Here is a 25,818-nt window from a genome sequence, read left to right on the forward strand (position 1 = left end):
TCTGTCACAAGTAAAGGGGACAATTTGCCTTTCATTTCCCAGCCTGCTTTTCTCCGACAAGTCGATACAATGTAGTCATTAACTATTAAAATATTGCACTTAATTCACAGGAGCGTTACAGACAAACTAATTTAAACCAAGGTCAGGTCTCCAAATTAGCATGTTAACTTTGAAAGCAGGAGAGAGAGAGAGAATAAACGAGAGAAAAGGTAAGCAACAGCTGCTATTAAAAGAAACACCAGGCAGCTAGAACTGGTCTGAGCACATTCCTAAAAATGTAATTAGCCAAATCCTTCCAGAAATTAAGCCATCAAAATGACATTACAGTGCACTTAAAAAAGTGTTTACAGAGTGAAAGAGCAGCCATCCTAGCATATCACTGTGTCCTGAGGGTTTCCCTTCTCACAGAGAAAGATGCAGAAGGGAATTAGATAGTGAACTATGAAGAAAGTTCAAATTGCCACAGATTTATTTTCTGAGATGCTCTTTTTTAATTCCTTTAGCAGTGCTGAAGTTGAGAACGAATTAACTTAATAGGCTGGTTTCTGGTTTCTTTGTCATCTTAAGGGGATGATAAAAATGAGGTGAACCAAAGCCTACCTACTAGCTTTCCAAATGCCAACATTCATTAAAGGCCTCTAACAGAGAGGCAGTGAATTATACCGATATTGTGGAGCTCATCTCTCAGAAAGGTGGGCATTGAAACTTGATTTCCTTCTCAAGGACATGGTTGACTTCCTCCTCCTACTAAATAATTTCATAAAATAGAATTGCCTTCTTATTACTTTTGAAAGTGTACAAATGCAAAATTTTAATTTTTATAAATGTAAAGATACATGGATTTATTCAAAATGGGTTTTGATGATATGCTCATTTCCTCAAAGGTGATTTTGGACCTGAAGGAGAGGTCCCCATATAAGGTGACACAGGTACCAGAAATGTGGCATCTAAGTGGAGAGTCTTAGACATTTTGATAACATTTGGAGAGACTTTTTATTGGCTTTTTAAATAACAAATATGTATTATAAAGTTACTAGAAGGAAGTGTGGTACTGCCCAAGCAGGAGAAGTGGCAGTGAAAACATGGAGCAGGGTTTCTGAAAAGGAGCAGATGGACAGGTGGGAAAGGGAGAAGCTGTTCAAACCTGCTAAGGAAAGGGAAGACAGGGAGCGTTAAGTGATGATGGACACTCCATGATGCGGCCCAGAGAATGTTATCACAGCTCGCTAGTACAGCCCATGATGGTTAGAGCTCAGAGGGGAAGGGACCATCCAGGACACATCCCTGGAGAGAGAAAACTCTGTGTGTCCTGCTGAATAGCAGAGAGCAGAGAGTAGGGGAGACAGGGCTTCCAGGACAAGAGTCTGTGTCTCCACCCTGTGTGGTGGCTGATGAGTGGAGGAAGGGGTGGCTGTGATGTTTTGTGTCTGAATAACGAAGACTGTAAAGACTAGCTATTCAATATTGTTCAGTTCTGTACATAAGACCTGTTGTCTCTAGCTGTAGGGTAACCCTACCTACTTTTAATCTAAGCCAAGATTATTAACTGTCAGAAGTATATTATTGACCAAAGTGCTTGAAACCAGATGAGTAAATTATAAATCATAAACTAAGGTTCTACTTTTCTTTGACTTAGAGAAGAGAGTCTGGGAATTAATGACATAGCCTTGGATAGCAGAAGCAATACCTTTCTTTGGCCAAAAATCTCCAAGGATGACCACCTTCAATCCTTTCCTCCCTCCCTGCATGCATCTGCTCCTCCTCACATCAGGAACTAAAGTCAAAAACCCAGTGCTGTGCTGGAGCTGACTTACACAGGTTGGTGAGAAACAACTGTAAAATTTTCAGGAAATTTGCAAACCTCTCCTTCACAAATTAAACACAGCTCTTATAAAAATTAAATCACATATTTCACATTAAATTATATTAAAAACAAATGTCATAAATTCTTAAAACTCATCATTCCCTAATTATTTTACTACATTTACTGTTATCTGTGCTCTTGACGTTATTTACCTCTGTTGTGTCTATCTGGTAGAAATAATATATAATGGAATGCTTCTGAATGTCTCTTCCCAATCTGTTTTTTTTTTTGACAAGTAAAATTGTGGTATATTTAAAGTATACAACATGATGATAACCTTTTTACCCTTTGTGTGTGTGAGAGAGAGAATGCTTAAGATCTATTTTCTTAGCAAATTTCAATTATACAATACAATGTTATCAGCAATTCCAACCCTGTTTTGAGACATCATACTGGCACCTTGAAACTGGCCATGGTTAGAGTATTTACACTATAGTGGCAAACACTACCCATGAAAGCCTGCTTTATTGCATCATCGGTTGTTTAGAGCAGGTGTTGGCCAACAACTGCCCATAGGCCACATTCAGCTGTGGAGCTGTGAGCTAAACACTTTGAAGAGCTTGAAGAGTTACTTAAGTTCCTACATAAAATCCTCAATTTTGCCTCTTGGACCACAGAGTCTAAAATATTTACTGTCTAGCTCTTTATCAAGAAAATTTGCCTTGTTTAGACTTAGGCCAGTAATGCAGAAAAAGTTAATTATGCAGCCCAAATTTAAAGTGGATTGCATTTCTAGCCATCACACTGTGAATTGCACCAAAACCCACTCCCCAAAACTCCTAAGGACACATTCTTCCAGTATCTAAAAAATATTCAGCACAAAAGTCATTCATGTTGTTGACAAATAGGTGAAGTTTGGGGAAAAAAGTCTTTGTTTCACTTTCTGGCATGGAAAACAAAAATATCAACTACACGATTATTGAAACTAGACTCATTCATCCATGCAACACAAAAGTTGCCCTAAAGTTATTTCATTCTGTGAGAGTCAATTGATATGTAATTGTACAATAAAGATGATGTCATTTGTAAATTGTGTGCTATACATCCTTTGTATCAGAAATGTGTCTACATATGTATACATATGTTATACATTTTCCCCAGAGAGCCCACCATTATGCATTTCTTAGCACACCACCACTCCTCTTCCTTATCATCACTCTGGGCTGATTTTAAAGACTTGCATGAATAATAGAATGTGATGGAAGTGACATTCCGAGACATTTGAAATTAGGTCACAAGAAGTGCAGCTTCCACCTGAGTCTCTTAAAAAGGTAGCTCTGTCCCTCCCTCTCTCTTGGAACTGAAGTGTCATGCTCTGTGCAACCAAGCTGGGGGGCAGTCCCAACTGAACTCACAGTTGGCCACCATTTCTTGCAACTGTGTAAGGAACTCGGAGCAAGAACTGCCCAGCTGAGCCCAGTAAACCTACAGGACGGCAAGAGATAATATCTTGTTTTCAGCCTCTAGGTCACAGGTGGCAAACACAAGGCCCATGGGCCGAATCCAGCCTTCCACCTTGTTTTATCCAGCCTGGCAGTAGCATGGAGCTCTTGCTTAAGTGTTAAGGAGTAGTTACATTTATACAGTCCTAAAATTACATTCAGTCCATTGAAAGCAACTGTGAGGTTGATGTGGCCCCCGGTGAAAATGAGTTTGACACCCCTGCTGTAGGTTCTGGGCATGGCTTACTACACAGCAGTACATAACTGGAATGTTTTATTTTGAGAAGTAGAAGGCAGTGAGGAGGAAGCAAATTGGACCCAACATATTAGGTTCCCCCAAATCCCAGGTCAGGATATTGTAGCTCTGTTTTGTTTCTTGCCCTTGGTGCAAAAGCAGATGCTCAAGCATGGTGGGGGTGGGGAATGTAATGAAAAGAGGGAATGTAATTAATAATACACATCCATGTTTGCATGTAAATATGAATCGCATAAAGTCATTCTCCACTAGAGATGCAGCAAGTAACACACTGTGAAATGGAACACTGACTCTACCCTGTTCGTTTGCTATCAATCAACCACATTTGATCTTCCTAGAATGACACACAGCTCCTTCCACAGCTCCTTTCTGCACGAAGCTGAACAGCCATTTTTGAGGCTGCATCACTTAAACTCCCCACAGCCTCCAGATGAGGCCATGTTGTCATTGCATCTGACCTCCTTCTCTCATTTCCTCTGAACAGTTGCCCAGGAAAGTCAGTGGGGCTTTCTGAGCCCCAAGGAGAATTTATGCCTGGGGCAGGCTGTGCATTTTCTAGACTTCCCCTTTTCACCTTCTCCATGGAAATGCAATTTTATCAGTGTTTCAGGGGAGAAGGAGAGAGTACCAGGTCACTATCCTATGCCCAAGCATACACAATATATAATGATCTTTAAACTCTGGACCAACATTTGTCCCACGCCTGCTGCAAAATGAGAGCTAGAGAAGCTGTACTGAGGTATAGGGTCCAGCAGAAGTCACACCTGCTTGAGTGTGGTTGGTAGAGTAATACTATGGCAGTAAAGATTTATAGCTTTAATCTGAACATCTCACCTAAAATGTCATATGTTGTGCTTGAGTGTGATATTGTTACGTTACAGAATTACATACCTATGATTTTGTAATAAAAAATTTTGAAATTTAAAGGGGTATTATTTGTGCTGGGCCCTGTATTTTGAACCATTTAGGGAAATAAATGGCGGTTTATAGAGAAATGTGGCTAGCAGAAAGGCTAGATGTGACCATGTACCTGAGCCAATGAAATATGAGCAGAATTGATGGCTACCATGTCCAGACTGAATACATAAAAACTTCCCACCATTGGTCCTCCCAGCTCTTTCTTCATCATGGCAGACAGGATAGAGATGTTCCTAAGCAATCTTGGGAGCCCTGGGTTACAGATAGTCTCTGCATCACCCCTGGCCAACCTACCAGGAATACTAAATTATATTGCTACATGAGAAAATATGAACAACTTCTCTGTTGAGCCTCTGAGATTTGAGATTTATCTGTTGCAGCAGCTAGAGCTATCTTAACTAGTGCAGAGGGAATCATAGTACCTCTTCCTCATGGGGCTGCTGGACTAAATGAGATAATGCTTGCAAGTCCTTACTCTACTGTCTGGTGCACAGTTAGCTCTCATCATCAAATGTTAACTCCTTAGCAAGGAAAGTTGGCAGACCTGGACCAAAAAAGGAAACAGAAGCACTTATGATCAAGAACCTGGAAGACAAGTTGCGTATATTTCCATTGGTTGGCCAGTTGGCTAAAAAAACACCTTCAGTGTGAAGATTTGGTATTTTGAAGAATATGCTAATCAAGAATAATATATGCTCCCCCAAAATATGACTATGTATCCTACGACAAAATAGTGTATGTAAATGCTCTAGAGGTACTTCCATCCTGAACTCTAAAAACTCCATGCTCAAACAACCAGAAATCATATTTGGTAGTTAAAATTAGTAAAGCAGATTTCAGACTGGTTTGCTCATGCTTAAATCACAGGTTATAATGGTCCCATGATGCTTCACTGTGGCCTGAGTGAATGTTCCCTGCTGTTGGGGAGGAATGGAACAGTGACCTCAGGACATCATTCTGATTGTGTTCTGAAGGCAGAGGGAAAATGTTGGTATTTTTCTCTCCGCAGTGTTCCAAGATGCAGCGTGGCTGGTCATCTCCACAGGGCCGAAGGAGTCAGCAGTCTGAGTCACTTCACCAGAACGCATCTCATGTGCCCTGTTCCAGGTTTCAAATAGCAGAGTGTCTGGTCATGAGGAGGTTGGAGGAGGTCCACTGAGAGCACAGCACAGCCCCAGGGAGAAAGCAGGCAGGAACAATTTGCTCAGACTGCAGCTCCAAAGGAAAGGACACAACATTTCCAGAGGTGAATCCCTATTGTTCCACATTTAAAGAAATTGACTGGAAGTAAACACACATGGAGGCAACACATAAAATGTGTTTAGCGGGCAACTGGTTCAGAGAGTCTGATTGTAAGTTTTATTCTTTTAAGTTATCTGGAAAATGACTACTTCTATCAATAGTATGTTATGGATTGAATTGCATCCCCCAAATTTTATGTATTATAGATATTGAAGTCCTAACTTCCAGCACCTCAGAATATGACCTTGTATGGAAACAGGGTCCATGCAGATATAACAGTTAAGATGAGGTCATTAGGGTGGGCCCTAATCCAGTTATGACTGGTGTCCATATAAAATGGGGAAATTTGGACACAGAGACATGCATAGGGAGGATGTGCATATAAAAGCAGAAGATGTATAAGATGATGCTTCTACAAGCCAAGGAGCATCAAAGATTTCCAGCAAACAGCCAGAATCTAGGGGAGAAGCAGATTCATTTTCAGAGCTCTCAGAAGGAACCAATCCTGCCAACCCCAGATCTTAAACTTCTAGCCTCCAGGACTGTGAGACAATAAATTTCTGTTGTTTAAGTCACCCAGTCAGTGGTGCTTTGTTGTGGCAGCCTGAGCAAACTGAGACAGTGTGTATGCAGGAATAAATCCTAATGAAATTGAGCAAAATAAAAAGTGGTCAGGTCGTTACCTGGTTACTGTTCTTCCTGAAGAAAGATGCTAATGCTATACAAGCCCTTCAGGAGATGTCTAAAGGAGGTATACTAATGCTTGGTGTTTGCAAGGGGGCCATTAACATGGCACTGTGATGAGCACCTTCAGTGGTACTTTACTAGAATGGAAAGACTTTTCTCTCCCCCTGAAATCTTTACATACGGCTGTATGGGGAGGACACTAGGAGGTATAATCACCATTCTTCTGGCAAAAGAATAAAGGCAAAGTTTGTTCCAGTTAAGCACAGGGTTTAACCCATAAATTGTCTTGTTTCTTTTTGTTCTAATTAAGCTTTATTATTCTTACTTTTTACACTTTTAGTTTTTAAAATGGATTTTGGTTGGGCTTTTTTGGCAACTTTTATTTCTCTTTGCTGGTTCCATCACTAAAATGAAGGGTTGAAATGAATCAGAACCACCCGTGTTTTGCTTCTGATAAATTGGCAAGCAGTGAGCAAGGCACAGAGGATCAGGCATAACAATAATCAACAAAGTGGATTCTGATACGTGGAGTGTGTGCCCCACAGGATATGTGCTCTGCTCGGACTCAGAATGACCCAGAGGCCGTGTGAAATGGGACGGTGGCGTCTTTTCAATGGTCTGAGCTTCCAAGTCCTCTTTCTAAGAAAAGCTAGAAACTGAGCAAATGGCCATGTTCTGATAAGGCCATCTTTTATTCATTGCTCCTCAAAATCACATTCATTCTGACCTTATGTATTGAGCTACGCATTGCAACTCAGTATTATAATCATTTGCTTTCTATGAGAATCTTTCAATAACGTCTATAACCTCCATTAGATAACAGCTATCATTTGTGATATATGCTACAGTAAAAAGGAGAGACATGGGTGGGGGTTAGTAGCTTTCTCCCAGTAACGTAGAGGGCCACAGTGAACCTGTCTATCAGAGGCAGTGATTTCTGTCTCCCAAACCAGTGCTTCGAGATGAAGAACATGCTGCATGTGTTGCAAGGACACACATTCTTCTAATTTTCTCAATATTTCACCCAAGAAAATGTATTGGATCACCAGGCCAATAAAGGCCAGGACACATACAAGTGTGGACTTGCAGCATTGCCAAGGGTGGCTGACAATGTAGGGAATCTTCTTTCTCCCTTCCCTGACATGCCACAGGTCCTCCAGTTGACTGTTTCCAGGGACAACAGCTAACTTCCCGCAAAGCCGCCAGGACATTTCTGGACAGCTGGATGAGCAGTACTATCTACAAATACGTGGGTCATGTTTTTTAATTGTTTGTCAGCCCCTGCGGGCCATATTTTATTTGTCGTGCCTTCAGCCATAGTTATCCCAGAAGGGACTGACTGGTAAGGAACCAAGCACACTGCCTCGGATGCCCAGCGGGGTGGCTTCGCTTTTCTAGCTGTTCATTTAAATTCAAAAGGAGATAAAAATCAGATATCAAAGGGATGAATTTTAGACCCCAATATATACTAAATATTCATATTTACCAAGTGCCTACTATGTGCCTCGGAGTGGGCCAGGAAAGTAAAAGGAGATAGAAGTCAAAGATCATTACCACCAATTAACTTAAAGTATTTTCTGAATGTAATTAAATATATGAAAAAAGTTCAAAATTAAGGGAACATATAGTATGGTATAAATCCTAAGTTGATCATTTAGACTATATTCAGGGGTGGTTATAAAAAATGGAGAACTTATAAGAGCCATATCATGAAGTAACTAGGTCTTGACCACACAGTGGAGGACAGGCGAGATTTATAGAGTCATAGGAACTAAGATGATTTCTTCGAGGACATGGCTAGAGTTAAAGGGCAATTAGACAGCTCTTCCAAAACACACGGAATAAGCTAGGGTGGATTCTGTCATTATTTTTAAAAGCGAGGGCCACGGGGATGGGAGAGGAATTCTGCCACGTAAGTGAGTATGAGTAGGAACTGGGACGATGCCACTGTATAACAGGTAATCTACTAAAAAATCAAACTCTGCCCTTAACTTGGGTTTTTCCAGCTGACAGAGTAAGTAAATAAGGTGCATTTTCTCTCTCAAAGAAGATATACACTGTTACTGAGTTCCTTTGCCATTTCACAGTCATTTGTCACTTTTAATATTCCCATGATGCGCAAGTGAAACATTCCCATTCAGCCGATTAGAGTTTAATCTGTGTACCCTTCTTTATATGTACAAATGTCCTCTTCTTCTTCCCAGAAGATCATACAGCACTTCCAAAGACATACTTAACCACCTGATTAATTACTGAGCCTCTATGTAAATTACTGTCAAGATTAAGATGATCATTTTATCATTTGTTCAGCTTGATAAACACTTACAGTTAAACATATCTGGCAAAGCCATTTGTACAGCCCTGTAATACAGATGAAGGTACAGTAAAGCTACACTAAATCTATAATACTAATAGCCTTCAAATACTTTGCTAACTATAGACAGTTCCCTAAGCAATTACAACATGTTGTATGTTAATTTAGAGTGAAATTCCAAACAAGGCATTTAAAACCTAATAAGATGCCATTAAATGAAGGGAGACAAGAGAGGAGAAAAGAGGGAGAAAACCCTGAGGCTTGAACTGGGAGAAATGATTCTCAGAGCTACTGACCTTTGCTAGATCCACATTTTCCTTGGACTTTTAGACACAAAACAGATTTCTAATTGAAGGTGATTATCTAGTTACTACATCCCAAATTGCATGTATTTCTTGTATTGAGTTACATCAATATCTAATTATGTGAAGCATTTATCAATGTAAAAGTCATAGAAACTCCTGGGTTTCTGCATACAATGAGAATGCATTCTGTAAACTATGAGACATTATGTAACCACTAAGGCTGATCATCTTTAGTGACAACAGTCTGCCTCCTGGTGCTCCTATGGATCTAGGAGATGAATTACAATGTCAATCAACTGGGAACAAATTTTATAAGGAAGTCACAGAAAAAAAAACACCTGCTTTGTTTCTGGGTTGTCTCTGGCACAGACACCCCTGTTCATGCTATTCCCTAGAAATTACATATTGACATAGTCAGCATCACCACCAGAAAAACAGTGAAAGTATAGCAACATGCAATTCTAAACAAATTTCTATACTGCCATTTTTATCACCATTAATGTGACTCAGTGCCTCCATCAAAGATGGACAGCTAGATCAAGGCAATATAACAGTGACGAAATACTCAGTTCTGCACAGCACAAATGTGCCTCTGTAAAACATAATTCCCATTAGTAAAGTTAATTAAGGTTAACATACAAGTCATTGAAAACCCTGAAAGTAGACAAAAAATAATTTACCAGGGAAACACATACAGACTAGAGGGACATTCCCTCTGAGTCATTCACTGGGAGGATTGGAAGGAGGCTCTTAGTAATACTGGAGTTGTCACCACTGGGCACCAAAAGGATATGCAACCAATCAGCTTGCAAAGGCCAAAAGACAACTTATTTCCTCAGAAAAGTTCTACAAACAATTGAGGGTGGTGTACAGAAAAAAAACCAAGTGAATCCAATCACATACGTAACCATTACTATCAAACAGGTTATACACACACACACACACGCATGTGTGAGTGTGTTTTAGGTATTGTTTCACTGAGATGAATCAAACAGCACTCATCTTGGGAGCCTAGGTTTGGCATTTTTCATTGGCTTCACATAGTGTTTTTACCCAGAATAAGAACCTGCATTTCTAATCAAACATATCACGAGGAAGCATTCAGGGCAAACACTAACACTGAATTATGTGGCAGACAGCGCCATACTTTGGCTGCTCAGACCGCAATAGTGTGAAATCCATCATCGCCGAGAAAGCTCTCCCGCCCTTACCTCAAGCACCATGTTCACGGTGCTGATGGCCACTTTTATCTCTCCATCTGACAGTTCCTTTAGATCCTTCAGCATCGTCTGTTCAATACTTAGACCTGTGGGTGAGAGGGAAAAACATATGTTATACTTGGGGAACTTTTCTTTTTAGCAATATCAAGGAATGATTATTTAAAGAATTTGCCTTGTTAATTTCAATATTTTCCTCACTAATATTGCTTTTACCCATAATAAACACACAGATAGGAAGGCAAAAATCACATTAATGACAGTATTTGCATTAGTTAGGATACCAGCAGGTAAAATTCACCCTTCATAATTCAAAATAAGATTCTTTAATGGCAGGACACTTACAGACATGTGAGCAGGACTGGTGAGCATCTCTCAGAAGCCAGCATGGCACAAGGGAAGGAAACAGAGACGTGGATCTGCCGAGATGGGCTGCCAGAGACTTAGCGCCGAATCGGGAAAAGAGCAGGGAGGGAATCCCATAGCCTCCCCTTCTCCCCTTGACCCCCAAGCCCCACATGTTGGTGACTCTTTCCACTGACCAACCCCGGCCAGAAGACAATAATCTACAGGGAGTGCAGAAGATTAAATGCTCAGGGGTCAGCCTCTGGAGGCCCAGGGCAGACGAGGGGGGAGGTGGGCAACTGGAAACAGTCATACCCACCCAACCTAGCCAAACGGTACCGAACACGGCCAAAATTTGCTTTCAGGCTGCCTCTAGGTGAGCCTCTATGTTTTCTAGTATAATTTTATTAAAAATGCACTTTATAAAAGTGACCCATAAAACTGTCATAATTAAGTTGTTCATCCTTATCATAGGCTCTGGTATAGGAACTACTGAATTACTTAAATGATGGGAGGAATAAGCCAGATGGCAAAATTATCCAGAACTGCATAGTTTGAGTCAGCTGACCAATGTGCTTCAAAATCTATGGTCAAAAAACATGAGAGGGTCTGGCTTTGCATTTAATAACCTCACTCTAGGTTACTATGTCTGATCAGACTTATCCTCTTGAGAAGAAGACCCGTAATAAAGCCCAGCAAAGCACATACTCCCTTCCCAGATGCACGTTAAGACACTCAAGTTGACCACTTGCCCACCTCCCCATGGCAAACACGGTCAATCACAGCAGTCTGGGGAAACAGAAAAGTACTAAATATTTTTCTTTGACTTGAAGATTGAGAGGCTGTAATCCATTATGCTGCAGTATAAAATAACTTGTAAGACACTGTGACATTAAAAGTTTGGCCCACTTCTAAAGATGAGGAATGAAGTGCACACCATCATGTAGCTATGCATGCCCACACACCCACGCCTATGTGTCCATAGCAGGTGTGGCAGACTCCCAGTGCCCCTTGCACACCTGCCAGTCAGTGAGTCCCAGCATGATGCTCAGCCACCAGCACCTGCTTCTCCTCTCCTGAGGGCTTTCTCTGGCCACCAGAGGTTACTCTAGGGGAACTGGTCCCTGGGACTGAGTAACCATCATTGTTCCAGTGGTATACTAATAAATGTTAAACAACCAGCAACAAAACCTGATTTGTAGTATCTGTCAGTTTCTCTGGTGTCGATACATCTACAGTGAGTAATCCCACGCTGCCAACCTAAGATCAACCAACTCACAAAATTCCTGAAACTTTAACAATCAGCTCCCGGAGCACAGATGAACAAGTTCCCATATACCAGTGCACCCCTTGGGTTGGATAACACGGGGGTGCAATTTTACACCCTTCCCCAGAGTTCCCTAGTTGGATGAAGACCTGATCGCCCATGGAGCCAGCTTGATTGATAAAGCACTCCATCCCCTTTCAGTGTTTTCTGGGGTCACCTCTCGAAGAGACCGCTTTGCCTCAGGCTCTGCCCCTGGGGGATTCCAGTGGAAGGAAGGAAGATGTGCACCTTATCTTCCCTATCAGAGATAGGTTGTCTGGGTTTAAATCCTGGCCTAGCCACCTGCCAGCTGTGTGTGTGATGATGGAAGCAAAGACATTGCCTTGTGCTTTAGTGTTCTCACCTGGAAATCGGGGAAAATAATGGCACCCGACAAGGTTGTGGTGTGGACTCGGTGAGGTAATCTACACAGAGTCATACCGTCAGAACCTTGTGTGTGATAGGCACTCTGAGGGCTGTAGCTATTTGTTAGTATTATTATAAAAGAATTGATCCACGAAATTCACAGTGTTGATAAAGCCTATGCTTGGAGAACAATTTTATCTACTTGACTGTCTTCTCTTTTCTTTTTTTCTGAAATTAGTTGATTTACAAAATTCCATTGTGCTTGACATTGCTCCTGCCATATTCTCAAAGTAGAACCTTCTCAGTACAGAGATTTTATGTGATCGTGCAAATGGGTGCACATTAGACGTGTGAATTAACCGCACATCCAGACTCGAAGGCCTCAGAGGAGAGACTGCAGTACAGGCTGCCTGCTTCCAGGTGAGCCAACATCAAGCACCTGGCAATCTTCCACAAGGGCGAACAACAGGAAACAAAGTGAAGGCAAAATCAAGTTCACCTCCTGGGGCCTGGCAGCATGCCACACCACAAGCCAGCCTGACTTAGGAGCTGCGGCAGAGCCGGGGGACCGTCACTCGGCAGAGCCGGGGGACCGTCACTCACCCTGAGCACTGAACTGGCTCTTCTTTAGTACGTTGATAATGTCCTCTCTGGGAGGTAAGCTTGGGAATTTTTCTTCCAGGATAGAAAGGATTTCCTCCTGCTTCCCTGACATCTTCTCAGGTTCCATGGTCATGTACTTGAAAAGGATGCTACCTAAAAGGCATGAATAAAAAGATCCTTAAACTTTCCAGCCAAGCCAGCAAGGGAACCAGGAAAAGCAATGTTTTCTGGCCCCTCCATCTATGCTTCCTCCTTCCAGTTTCTTGCCTGGATCAGGAGTCTCCACGGTGTAGCATTCAAGAGGTAGTTTTTAGAAAATCCTTCAATACCCCCTGCCCTGCCTCATTACTTCCCACAACTCATTAATCTCTGCAGTTTAACTGACCACAGCATACTCTGTGGCACAGAATTTATGGACAGAGGAACAAAACGTATAGCTTCCCTCCACCCCACACAAACACACAAAAATGATAAATGTTGGTTTTAAATGATTTCAGAATGGAAGTTAATACTAAACTTAATATTTAAAAATATTAAGTGTTATTTAATATTTCCCTTCAATATTCCACTTAAGAGACCACGGAGACTGTTCCCATTGATCGCATTGCTGATTTCACCTTTGAACTTCCTCCTCTGAGCAACTAAATGACTATATAATCCCAGCGGTGGCAGCAAAGCAATCCGAAGAGATGGTGAACCTGGAGACCACCCCCAGTCTTCCAGGCACCACACACATTTTTAGAGCTATCAGTTATTATCTAATTATAAGGATTTGCAAAATGGTTCTAAATCACAGGTTTCAATTACAAAGTAATTTGCCAATATGAATGACCAACCTCTCACCAACTCCTGGAATTTCTATGCATAATCTCACATTGAAAGAGAAGAGTTACCACCTATCACATTGCTACAGGTAAACTGACACACAAATTCGCAGTATAAAGAGGATAAGAAATACCACTGGGGAAACACACAGTACTCTGAATATAGGCCAGAATTTAGGAGTCAGAACAAGTTTCCCAGGGAGAGTTAACCTAAGTTGAGACTTGGTAATTAGGGACGTAAGGCGAAGGCAAGGTAAGAGGGAGATCATGTGCAAAGGCACCAAGGTAGGAGAGGGGTTTGGCCAGTCCAAGGCAAGGAAAGCAATTAATTAGAGCTAACTAGTAAGATTTGGAGGGAAACTGTTGAATAAGTAGGTTGGAGAGGTTGACAGGCGCCAGGTCATAAAGGGCCTTACAAGAGTCTTAAAGTTTGCCTTTTATATTCAAAGAGAAATGGGGAGTCATTAAAGAGTTTTAAGCAGGGAGATGTAACATTCTCCAATTTATGCTCTATAAGAATCACTCTTGCTACCATATAGAGAATGACTTAGATAAGGCGTAGCAGGAGAATTAGATGACTGTTCTATAGGAGAACTAAGGAAGGAAGAGTCAGCACACAGAAAAGTGAACAGATTCAGGACAAATCATCATTTAGTGAGGAGTAGCCAACTGGACTGTAAATACACCCTTTGCTTGAACAATTTCTGATATAAAATCGAAAATATTTTTTCTATTGTTATGTGTTATTTATTTCTTAAGTTAGAGTACACACCAAATCCAGCCAGCAGCATAGTGGGCCTGGAGCTGTGCTTGTGCTTACCAGGCAGGCCCTAGCTGGGGTGGCTCAGCTGGGCATTGTCGTGCACACCAAAAGGTTGCCGGTTCAATTCCAGCCAGGGCACATGTCAGGGTGCATACAGAAGACAATCAGTCTATGTTTGTCTCTAACATCAGTGTTTCTCTCCTTTTCTCCCTCCCTTCCTCTCACTCAATAAACAAACAAATAAATAATTACCAGCCATAAAAAAAAAAGGTGACTAAATAGCTGGAAACTCCAGAGGAAAAAACTCATGAAGAAAGAAGTGGAAACAGAAATAGAGAAAATTTTTTAAACAACAGCTGGAGAATTACAATAGAGAATTAAAACCTATGAATAAAATATGCAAAAGAAATTTTAAAACTAAATTTAGTAACAATTCACAAACTCAAAAAAAAATGTCTTTAGGAACACATTAGACACACGGAGGAATTGATTAGGGAACTGGAAAAATGTGTCAGAAGAAAACAGCCATACTGAAGCTTGGGGAGAACATGGGATAAAACATTTAGAGGAGCACCTAAGAGACACAGGGGACCGGAGGCGCAGGCCCAACGTGCCTGTGGTAGGGGCTCCCCTTGGCGAGCAGAGAGAATGGGGCTGAATTAACGTGTGCGAGGCCATGGCCAATCCCTTTTCAGAATTAATGAAAAGATTACTCTAGTATTTAAGAGAAATTAGGCACCCAAATCAGGAGAAATCCAAAGCTCTAGGCACATGACAATGAAACTGTTAAAATTACAGGGAAAAAAAATAACTTAAATCAATTAAGGTGAGGGGGGAGACATTATTGTCAAGGAAACTACAATAAAAGTGACAGCTAATCTCATCTAAAATTATAACATTCAGAAGACAATGAAATTGTATCTTCCGTGTGCTGATATAAAATAATTACTGATCTGTGACTCTATGCTAGGTAAAAACATTTAAAAATGAAAGCAAAATCAAGACATTTTCAGACACATAAACTCCAAGTATTTGTCACAAGAAGATCCACCCTAAAAGAAATAGTAAAGGCAGAGGAAAATTATTACAGATGGCAGCAAAGATATGCAGAAAGGAAAGAAAAATATTGGAGACTATAAATATGTGGGAAAAATAGACGGTGTATAAAACAATGACAATATCTGTGGAGTTTAAAATAAATGTATAATTAAAATACATTTCGATGGTCTCCAACTACAGAAACAACTAAATACAAATAAATTGTTCTAAGATTCTTTGATTGTCAGGGAAGTGGTTAAAATATCCATTTAAATGAGATTTTAATTGTATGTTATAATTTTTATTATAACTACTAAAATAATTTTTTAAAGAATCCTAGCTAACAAGCTAATGGGGGAAAATGGGATAGCAAAAATACTCATTTTATATAAAGAAATGAAAGGAAGAGGGGATAATATGAGACAAGTAGAAAACAAGTAGCAAAATGATAAATTTAAACTCAAATATAAGGCAATTACATTAAATGTAAAGAAATAATTAGTATTTTGTGAGTATAGAGTTTGAGCATTGCAAAATTAAAAAGTTCTAGAGATCTGTTGTATGACAGCATGAATATACTTAATACAACTGTATAATTAAAAATAGTTAAGATAAAAATATGGTTAAGATGGTAATCTTAATTTTATATGTTTTTGCCAAAATAAAAAAGACAAAGTATTTCAATTCAAAGACAAAAATTATCAAACTGAATTTTAGAAACTATAATACACTGTTTACAAAGCATATACCTTAAATATAATAATATTTAAAGATTGAAAGTAAAAAGATATAGAGATATAAAATTGATATAAAACACTAATGTTAGATAAAGTAAAGTGTAGGAGAAGAAGAATTACTTGAGATTAAGACAAATATTTCTTTATTATTAAATGGTCAGCCCTCAGGGAGCTATACTAGTCTTAAATTTATGTTTGCTAACAATGTAGCTTCTAAATATATAAAGCAAAAATGGACAAAACTGGATGAAGAAAGATAAATGCACAGTCACAGTGGGAAATTTTAACACATCTCTCTCACCAGCTCTAAGAACCAGTAGAAAAGTCTGTAAAGATGTACTATAACTGAGTAACATGAGTAACAAACTTGACTTGATTCACATATATTCAGCACTGTTATCAATAATGGAAGACTAGACTGTGTTTTCTAGTGCAAATGAAACATTTACTCAAATTGACCATTGTTTGAAGCATAAGTCAAATCTTAAAAAATTTCAGAGCACCGCAATCAGAGGTATATTCTGTGACCAACCATAAAAAGTCTGATAATCACAGTAAAACAAAAACTAGAAAATTCCCAAATGTTCAAAAATTCAACAATGCACTTCCAAATAATCCATGGTAAAAGAAGAAGAAATCACAATGGACTAGAATATGTTTTAATTGAATGAGAAAGAAAGTACGACACTTGAACTTGTGGAATGAAGCTAGAGCTGTGCTCTGAGGAATTTTTCTATCTTTAAAAGCATAACATGGTAAAAGAAAACCCAGAAAATTTAACTAAAAATGTAAAAGGAAGGGTATAATAAAGATAAGAGCAAAACTTAAAGGCATAGGAAACAAACACATATGAAGAAAGGTAATAAAACCAAAAGTTAACTCCTTGAAAAGACTATTACAGTTTTGAAAACTGTCAAAAAAAAAAGCAGAAACTGAGAGAAGGCATAATTCACCAATATCAGGGGTAAAAGCAGTGACACACTACAGGTTCTACTGACATTAAAAGATGAGTAAAACTTTATTCTGAGTCCTGCAGAATAATTCAATGAGAAGAGACTGACATTGGTTTGTGAAGTGTGACTTGACTATTAGAAGGGATATGATATACTGACACAGATGAGAGAAAATACTAAGCATTAGAAAGATGGTCACCATACCCGGAGTTGTTTCTGCTTCGTAAGAAAGGCTTTGGCCCAACTTCAGCCAAGGGGCTCATCTATAGATATGTTTTCTTCATCACATTAGAGATGTACTCAGCTACATACTTAGCCATGTATCAGTATCAGAATAAACAGTAGCCAAAGGCACCTCTTTGCAAAATCAAACCTATTTTTGTAGGAAGTTGCTTTAACCTCCAGGAAATTCAGCAGAACTCAAAAACTACTTAAGTCCATATATGGACTGTACCCAATGGTGTCCCAGCTATTCACAGGCCAGAGGGAATTAACAAGCAACAAAGAAAGCAATGATTATAAAATAGTGACAAACATTTCATTCCATTAGAAAAAATCAACCACATTATTCTTTGTTGAAGAGAATGGAGAAGTGAAGGACCACTTGCCAAAAGCAATTGCAATACATTAATATTAAACATGATCTAATGAACTCAGAAGTTGTTTGGGGAAAACATTCGCCACAGAAAGGCATATTCTGCAGGATAAATTCTCAACAGAAAAGAAGGAATTTAAACCTTTTTTCTTTGTTTCACCTGGGACTGATTTTTTCATACAAAACCAAAAACATTAGTGAATGAATGAATAATAGAGGGAGGGAAACAAGGGGAAAGGAGAAGAAAGGAGAAAAAAGATAAAAAAAATACAACTTGTCTCACATTTTTGCCTGAAAAGAGATAAAAAAGAAGCATGTTATTCAAGTGCTTAATAATCTTACAAATTTAAACTGTCTGAATTTAATAAGGCTTTTCTTTGTATAACAGAAGAAATAACTAACTCTGAGGTTAAGCAATTGTGCTGGTTTTATGTCTAGCTGAAAATAATCCTTTTTTCCCTACCCCCATACAGGCCTTTCCTCTGCCCAAGCACAGTAAGCAAGTCAATTCCCTTTGGATTTTGTAACCATTTCAGGAGAGGGATGATTCACTGTTTGGGCAAGAGAGGGGGGGAAAAGCTGGCCCTGTTCCCTTCCTATTTGACCTCCTTAAAAGGATCTTTTCGAAGCTGTTGATCCAGGCTACTAAAATAGCAAGGAGCTATTCTTTATTAAAGTTCAAACAGAGCTGCCAATATAAAGGAGAGGAATTGTTTCCTAAAAACCTGGGGCATAGTTTTTCCACGTCCTGAGCTAAAAAACAATTGCTGTTATTTGTTTCACTATTCATCCTGTGGCTCTGTCAAGGCTTTATACAAATACATGTGAAAGGCCTTTCGAGTGAAGTATTGTCTTGATAGAAACATGCCTGGTAATCGGTGGCTGAAATCTCATCACTGCCAGCTGGTTCCTGGGGAAAAAAAATGCACGCGCGCACACACACACACACACACACATACACAATGCAATGATTCAGCAATTCAATGCTCCTTAAATTTGGCAGTAGTCCTCCAGTGCACATCCCTGGGGAAATAAAAGAATATAGGCGGAGGAGTCTGGCGGGTCTGCAGTAACTGTGTGTTTTTGGCACAAATCCCAGGCAGAACCAAACACCAGTGTTAGGCCACCATGACTGTGTAACTTGACTTTTAGATAGCTCAGACTGCAGCGTGTCTGGAAGTGCCAACAGAGCTCAGAAGCAGACAGTAGGAGGGAGAAGAGTGCAGAGAGGAGGGGATGACCAGGAAAGGAAGGAAGGAAGGAGAAAGAAAATGAAGAAAAAAGGAAACCACAAAAACAAAAACAGAGATGGGGAGGGGATGGAGAAATGAATATACATTTCCAAAAATCAAGGTCATTTATGATCTCATTTGAATGAGTTCATTCTCATACAGAAATAATTTCTTGCACAAATGATTAGAAAATAATCTATGTAAGTAAATCTGTGCCTTTCCAGATGAAGAGTATGCTAGGGATCTGTATCCTGAAATTTCTAAATTTGAGGTATGTCCTATTAAAAGACAACTGCAAGACCTAGTCAATGTAAGAAGTATTGATTTAAGAAAATGCAAGTTATTTCAGCCTCATTAAATCCCCTACAAGGCCTGAACATACACTGGCCGTGGCTGAGTCACCTGGTGACCAGTCCCTTATGCGTGCTGCCAGGGCCTGGAGGGGACAGTAACAGGGGAGATTGATAGAGAAGCACAAGAGGTTACTTTGACCCTGGCAACATGATACTCACTTCTACTTGATACATAAATGACCTTTTAACCACATCCCCAATAATCAGGCCCTATCTCAATATTTGAATGCGGTATTCTCCCATAATGCAAACAATTTAATACAGAGCCACAGCACTAAAGTGTAAGGCAAAAAAAAGTTGTAACATGACTGCCTTTAAATATTTATTTCCTATATTTAGACAAAAACATCAGCATGTCTACAAAAGAAATTTGGAACAGAAAATAAGGTTACTAAAGGTGAAAAAGTCAGAGTCATTTATGATCTCTGAGAGACGGAAGGTGAAGTGAATCAAAAACAACTTCCACGCACTGACTGAGAAGCGGGAAGCACAGGGGGCCGCTGTTACATACGTCGGGTCCTGTCTATGACATGAACAGTCTTTTCAAGAAGACTGATGCAAAGAAAAAATACATGAGACTTAGATTTTTTTAAATAAGGAACTTGTATGTGTGTCTTAGTAATAAAATATATATTGTAATTGATTAATTTCTACTTTTCATTGCTTCCAGGAAGCTCATATCCAAAGTTTCAAATGGAATACTATTTTTACTCCTTCAACTTTAAATTATATGTTAATCTTATCCCTTTCTTTACATGGGTTCGTTTCCTGACCATGACATTTTTTGGTTTTATTATGCAAGAAGAAAAGACATAAATAATAAAATAAGTAAATAACAGATAGACAAATGGTAGATAACTGACCCTTGCAGATAGACACTACAGTTAACATAAATGTAGAGACCTAATAACAATAAGAGTGTGCACCATGACTCTTGTTACATAACGTATAAAACAGGCACAGCCAATCTGTAGCATCATGGGGTACATACAAGGGTGGTAAAACTACAAAGAAATGCAAGGGACTGTGAGCCATAAAAAATCACAATGCTGGTTACCTTTAATTAGAGAGGGAGTGAATAGTAATGAAAGAGGCACATCTATTTCTTTACCTGATTTACTAGCAAGAGGGTGTTCCTTTTGTAATAACTCATATATTTATGCTGTTATATTCATATTTTACATTCTTTTTTGTACATGTATACCAACAAATTCTGCTAGGATTTCTAAAAGCTAAAAAAAAAGATTATTAAATTGAACAGAATCTAAAGTCTGGACATTACAAATGTTGGAGGGATGGGCTGGAATGCAGTGGGAATTAAAATATCATAGCATGATTAAATCAACTTAGCCATAAAAAGTGGAAAGAATATAAACAACCTTGCAGAATTCATTTTGTGATAGTATTCACTGAGGGCCCACCATGTGGCCGGCACTGCTCCAGGCACCTGAGGCACAACAGTGGAGCAGTAAACAAGACAGGTGTGGTCTCTTTTCTCATGAAGCTTACATTCTAGAGTGAGGGGTCAAGAGGGAGAAGAAGACCAGTGACAGAGCAGGAAAATAAGGGGACAGAGACACGCATTTCAGAAGAAGGGGACAGATGACGTAAATCCTCCTAAGTGGACTTTGCGTTGGGCATATCTGAAAGACTGAAAAGCCCCTGTCCTTGGGGGCACACGGTGGGAAACTGGGGCATAGCGTGAGACAATGTTAGGGTGGGAGGGGAAAGATTGTGCTGCAGCTTTAAGGGTGGGGCACTTGGATTTTGAGTGTGATGGGCTTTAAGCAAGGGAATGGAAGGGCCTGGTTTATATTTTTCAAAAGTCATTCTGACTGGTTCCATAACAGATTTTATGGAGGAAATAGGGCATCAGCCAGGAGGCTATTGTGTTAGCTGAGTAGAGACAGAATGGTGGCTTGGACTGGATCACTAGTAGTGATCACAGTTATGATTCTCCATTTGCTGAAATGGGGACATGGATGAAAGCAGGTTTGCAGGCACAGGGAACTAAAGGGTTCCATTACAGCCATGATAAAGGTGGTGGCACAAATTGGACATGCATGTGAAGATGTCCTGTGGGCACTGGATGTAAAGCTGGAATTCCAACAGAGGTTACAGTTGGAGATACAGGGAGTGACAGCCCAAGTACTGAATGTAAAGTCTCAGAACTATATATTCTGCTTTCTCTTTGGATCGTATAAATCTTTCACCTTTTAAAGTCTCAGAACTAAAAGATACAAGAGGTCAGTGAACAGAGCAAAGTGCCCAAGACAAAGTCTTAGGATACCACAATACTTAGAAGCTGAGCAGAGAAGAGCTAACAAGCAGAACTAAGGAAGAGTAGGCCAAACCTTCTGGAAATTAAGAAATGCATTGGGGCATGGCTGATGTGGTTCTGTGGATTGAGTGCTGGACTGTGAAGCAAGGGGTCCTTGGTTCAATCCCCAGTAAGGGCACATGCCTGGGTTGCAGGCCTGGTCCCCAGAAGGGGGTGCACAAGAGGCAACCACACCTTGATGTTTCTCTCCCTCTCTTTTTCCCTCCCTTACCCTCTCTCTAAAAATAAATAAATAAAATCTTTAAAAAAAGAAATGCATTGGAAATTACATTTTTCAGCTACATAGGCTAAGAGGCATACCACAGGGTGCTCTCCAAGGATTGGGGGGACCAATACCTTGGCCCACCTGAAATCCACTTATACCACATCACGTGCCTCAGCACGAAGTCTTCTTTAAGATGACTGTGAGAATGGACGGCAAAGAACAATCAAACTGATGGAGTGTTCAGTTCATAGTCAATTCAAATTTCTTTGGTATAAAGTTAATAGTAACACATCCTCCACAGAGTTCTAATTATGAAGTTGTTAAAGACTCTTCTAAGTCAGCCATAAATATCTAGTCTCACAACATCTGGAAGTAGACATTTTTCAAAATTATTTATTGGAAAGTTGTGCATAGAAATTTTGCATTCCTTTAAGACCTAGAAAAATGCATAAAGACATGTTCTAGAAAGGTGTGTCAAGTTAATGATCACCTTGAGCACCCCAAAATACAAAATAACATCATAGCTACTTATAGAGAAAACCCTTTAGAAAGAGGACTATTTATATTATGAAAATAAAGGTTGCTAAAATTATTCATAGGCACATTAAAAAAAAATCTCCCTTTAGGTTAGGTGTTCATACATGATTGGAAAAGTATGAAATCTAAGTTTGAGTTTGGTGAATAATGCAAGATTTGACTTGATTCCTTTCTTATATTTATATTAAAATTCAGGAGCTTTTAAAAGTTGCCCATTGCCCTTGTGAACAGTTGAGTTACCTCTTTAAAATCAAACTCCTTACATCACCATCCTTCAGTTCCCTCCGAGCAAAACTGTTCAACTGTGTCTTATCTCTCCTCCACATCATAGCACACATATGCACACATGCCCTCCTTAGCAAAGTTCTCAAGAGCCCGTTTTCCATGTACATAAGTCGCCTATGTCATCTGCTTCCCAGGCTTCAGTGACTCTGGCCCTCATGACAGTATCAGTATGGGCAGTCTTCACAGGAAGAGGCCCTTCATCCTCTCACATTCCAATTTTCAAGTGACAAGAACACGATGTTGCTATTCTGGCTCCTTCCTAATCCTACTCCAAGCCCAACCCTATGAAAAACCTCTGATGGTAAGAAAAACCATCATCCTTCAGCACAGCTTTAATGCTTGGTAGCTTTGCTAACTAAAACCACAGTAACTAATAAAAGGGTCTGCATTCCTTCTAATTCCTTAAATCTGAATAATATTATCAGCATCATCAACAGCAAAATCATCTTTGTACCAATATATTATAGTCTGAGTGACAATTTTACTATATAGAAGATCATGAAGATGAACTATTCATTGACTACAATTCTTTCCTACTAAGTAACATATGTATTTTTTGAACACTAAACCAAGTTTCTTAGTTTGCAAACAAAATATTCCCTAGTGTTTGCCTGCATCCCACATTTGTACTGTCAATCACCTTCCCTCTTGGCTGAGACCCCCAATTACCTTTATTTTCCTTTTGCTCTGCCATGGAGATCAATGATTGTGCTGACTTAGTTTAGTTGGGGGCACAGTTTTCCATAGAGCATTTTATAGATGTCACTAGCCAGAAAACTATTTAAAATGGGTTTATTGGGGCCATTGATTCTAAAACATTTACAAGAATTATATAACTCTTAAACCTTTCTCCCTCCAAATTGTGGTAGAGAGAGAGAAAGTGAAGGAAAGGCTTTAAAAGAGTTGAGTCAACATTCTCTTGGTATTCTCCTTTCTTTAATTCTTTCAGCCTATTCATCACTGTTTTTCTTGTGTTAAATACTTCCAAGAAAAAATCTGTGTTGACCATGTTCAAGATGGAGCATTGAAAGAAGAAAAAAGCTTAATACAAAACCCCAAACTGTCTTAAGTAAGATAATACAGATTTTTTTGTGGTAATTTTGTGGCACCCAAGTCGACTCACAGTTTGCAGCTTGGACATCTCTTTTGGGAGGCGATGGGCTGCACCGGTGGAGCTGAAATGGGGGTTAGGAAGTAAGTGATGACTCCACACCAGAGTATCTCACATAGGCTGAGTGACAACAGAACACGTTAAAGACGGGAGAAGGAGGTGAGGATTTGACCATAAAAGTCCATCTTGCACAATACTGCCAAAATAAAAGGTGCAGTTTTCCTATCCAAACAGCACTATACAAACTAAGCATGTACCACGATCAGGAGATATTTCAATGTGTGAATGCGGAATTCTGGCCACACTCACACTGTGGGGCAAGAGTCACCTCTGGAAGCTGTTAGAGGACAGAGGAGCTATTCCAGCTCCCCAACGGATGTGCAGGAGTTCCATTTAATAGTCTTGTCTAGTGAAACAGCAAAGATCCTATTTTTAAATGCACATTTTTAATATTCAATATAATGCTACTCTTTAACAAACTCTTTACTCCCTGCCTCTCTGATGAGGCTTCCCATGGTCTTTAAAGGGATTGTTAACCCAAGAATGGATCACACTCTTTCTGCATGAGCAAGTCAGGAGACACTCCATTAAGCCTTCCAGTATTTAATAGAAAGAGTCATCTCTCACCTCTGAGGAGATGAGCCAGCTGCTCGGTGATGAGCTCGGGAGCCTCCTGGAGAATCTCTTTCACAACGAGGGAGGAGGAAGACTCTCGGAACTCAAGCCCAGCGTCACTCTGCTCAACCGGACTAATGACTTTGACCACAGCCGATTCTAAAGTTTTGTCCTCACTGAAAAGCAAAGGGAGGAGAGGAAGAGAAAGAGATGTGACATGTTTCCTTACTTTTTGGAGTTTTTTCATCTCTTCTCCCACACAAATGACTTCCTCTCCATAGTCAAAAATATGAGTAAGCGTCTATGACTCAGAGGAACCTTATTCTATATGTTTTCACATTTCATTTTAAGTAATTACCTCCCCCAAGATCTTACAGTGCCTTCACACCTTAGCCTTTCTATCTCTTGCTTTGTTGCTGGAAAATTATAATAATAAAGGTAATGGCTAACATTTGTTGAGCTTCCACTATGGGTCACACACTAGTTTAAATACTTTTAAGGTATTATTGCACTTTATACTATAAAATGACCCTATAAAATGGGTTCTATAAAATTCCCATTTTACAAAGTGAGAGACAGAGGCATGAAGAAGTTCAGAAATTTGCCCATGGCCAGAAGGCCTGTACGTAGGCTCGCTCATACATAGGCTCACTCGTACATACACCCTGACGACCTGGCTCCAAACCGTGCACCCCAGTCACAGTGCTGGGAGGAAGATACGATGGGCTTATTGACTTCCACAAGCATTTTTTTAGTATGCGAGATAATACTGGCTTTTATCAAAGGCAAGAAAATGTGAATAAAGCTAACTTTACTCTTTCTATGTGTCCAAACCAAAAAAGTAGCAATGGAGGAAATGAAGATCTCAACTCGTTTTTGCTTCATAAACGATCCCAAAGCCAGAATTCCCAGCTTCAGTCTCAAAAGCAGCAATGTATGTCAATTTTAACCAGTAACAGAGCTCTTCCTAAGATTTCAAACGGTACACGTTTCCTAGTTCACTCTTTTGGCTTCTTCAACTGTCTTTATTTTAACATCTACTTGCATTTGTTGGTCTGAAGGTTAACAGATAAATTTAGTAAAGCATATGATCATTCTGAGTACTGATAAATGAAGTCAGTCAAGTAACCCACTCATAACACTCAGCGAGTTATCAGCGACTGACTGATAAACATTAGTCAAAAGAATCTGTGTGGTTCCAATGCCACGGGGATGGAAGCAGCCCCACACAGGCAACTTACTTTCAAAACTCTGTGACTGAGTCAACTGCACACCTGATATTACCTGAATATGCTTCTAAAAAAGGTTAAGCAAAAATTAGATACACATACCAGTTTTTACTTCATGTATAATAAAGTCAAGGT

At 39.6% G+C, this 25,818-nt stretch overlaps 1 protein-coding gene across 15 annotated transcripts in view; it reads right to left on the reverse strand.

Annotated features, from left to right (window-relative positions):
• PRUNE2 (prune homolog 2 with BCH domain) overlaps positions 1-25,818 on the reverse strand; it is a 235,356-nt gene that overhangs the window by 152,585 nt on the left and 56,953 nt on the right. For all 15 annotated transcript variants that reach the window (XR_004902220.1, XM_036021759.1, XM_036021756.1 and 12 more), the window contains exons 4-6: positions 24,467-24,630; positions 12,866-13,018; positions 10,240-10,334 (exon numbers count right to left, since the gene is read on the reverse strand). Coding sequence is in view for 14 of the 15 variants with exons in the window: in XM_036021759.1 (XP_035877652.1) it covers positions 10,240-10,334; positions 12,866-13,018; positions 24,467-24,630 (412 nt within the window). In the remaining variant the exon portion in view is untranslated. The remainder of the gene's footprint in view (positions 1-10,239; positions 10,335-12,865; positions 13,019-24,466; positions 24,631-25,818) is intronic.

This window comes from Phyllostomus discolor, chromosome 3, assembly GCF_004126475.2.
Source record: "Phyllostomus discolor isolate MPI-MPIP mPhyDis1 chromosome 3, mPhyDis1.pri.v3, whole genome shotgun sequence".
Taxonomy (NCBI): Eukaryota; Metazoa; Chordata; class Mammalia; order Chiroptera; family Phyllostomidae; genus Phyllostomus; species Phyllostomus discolor.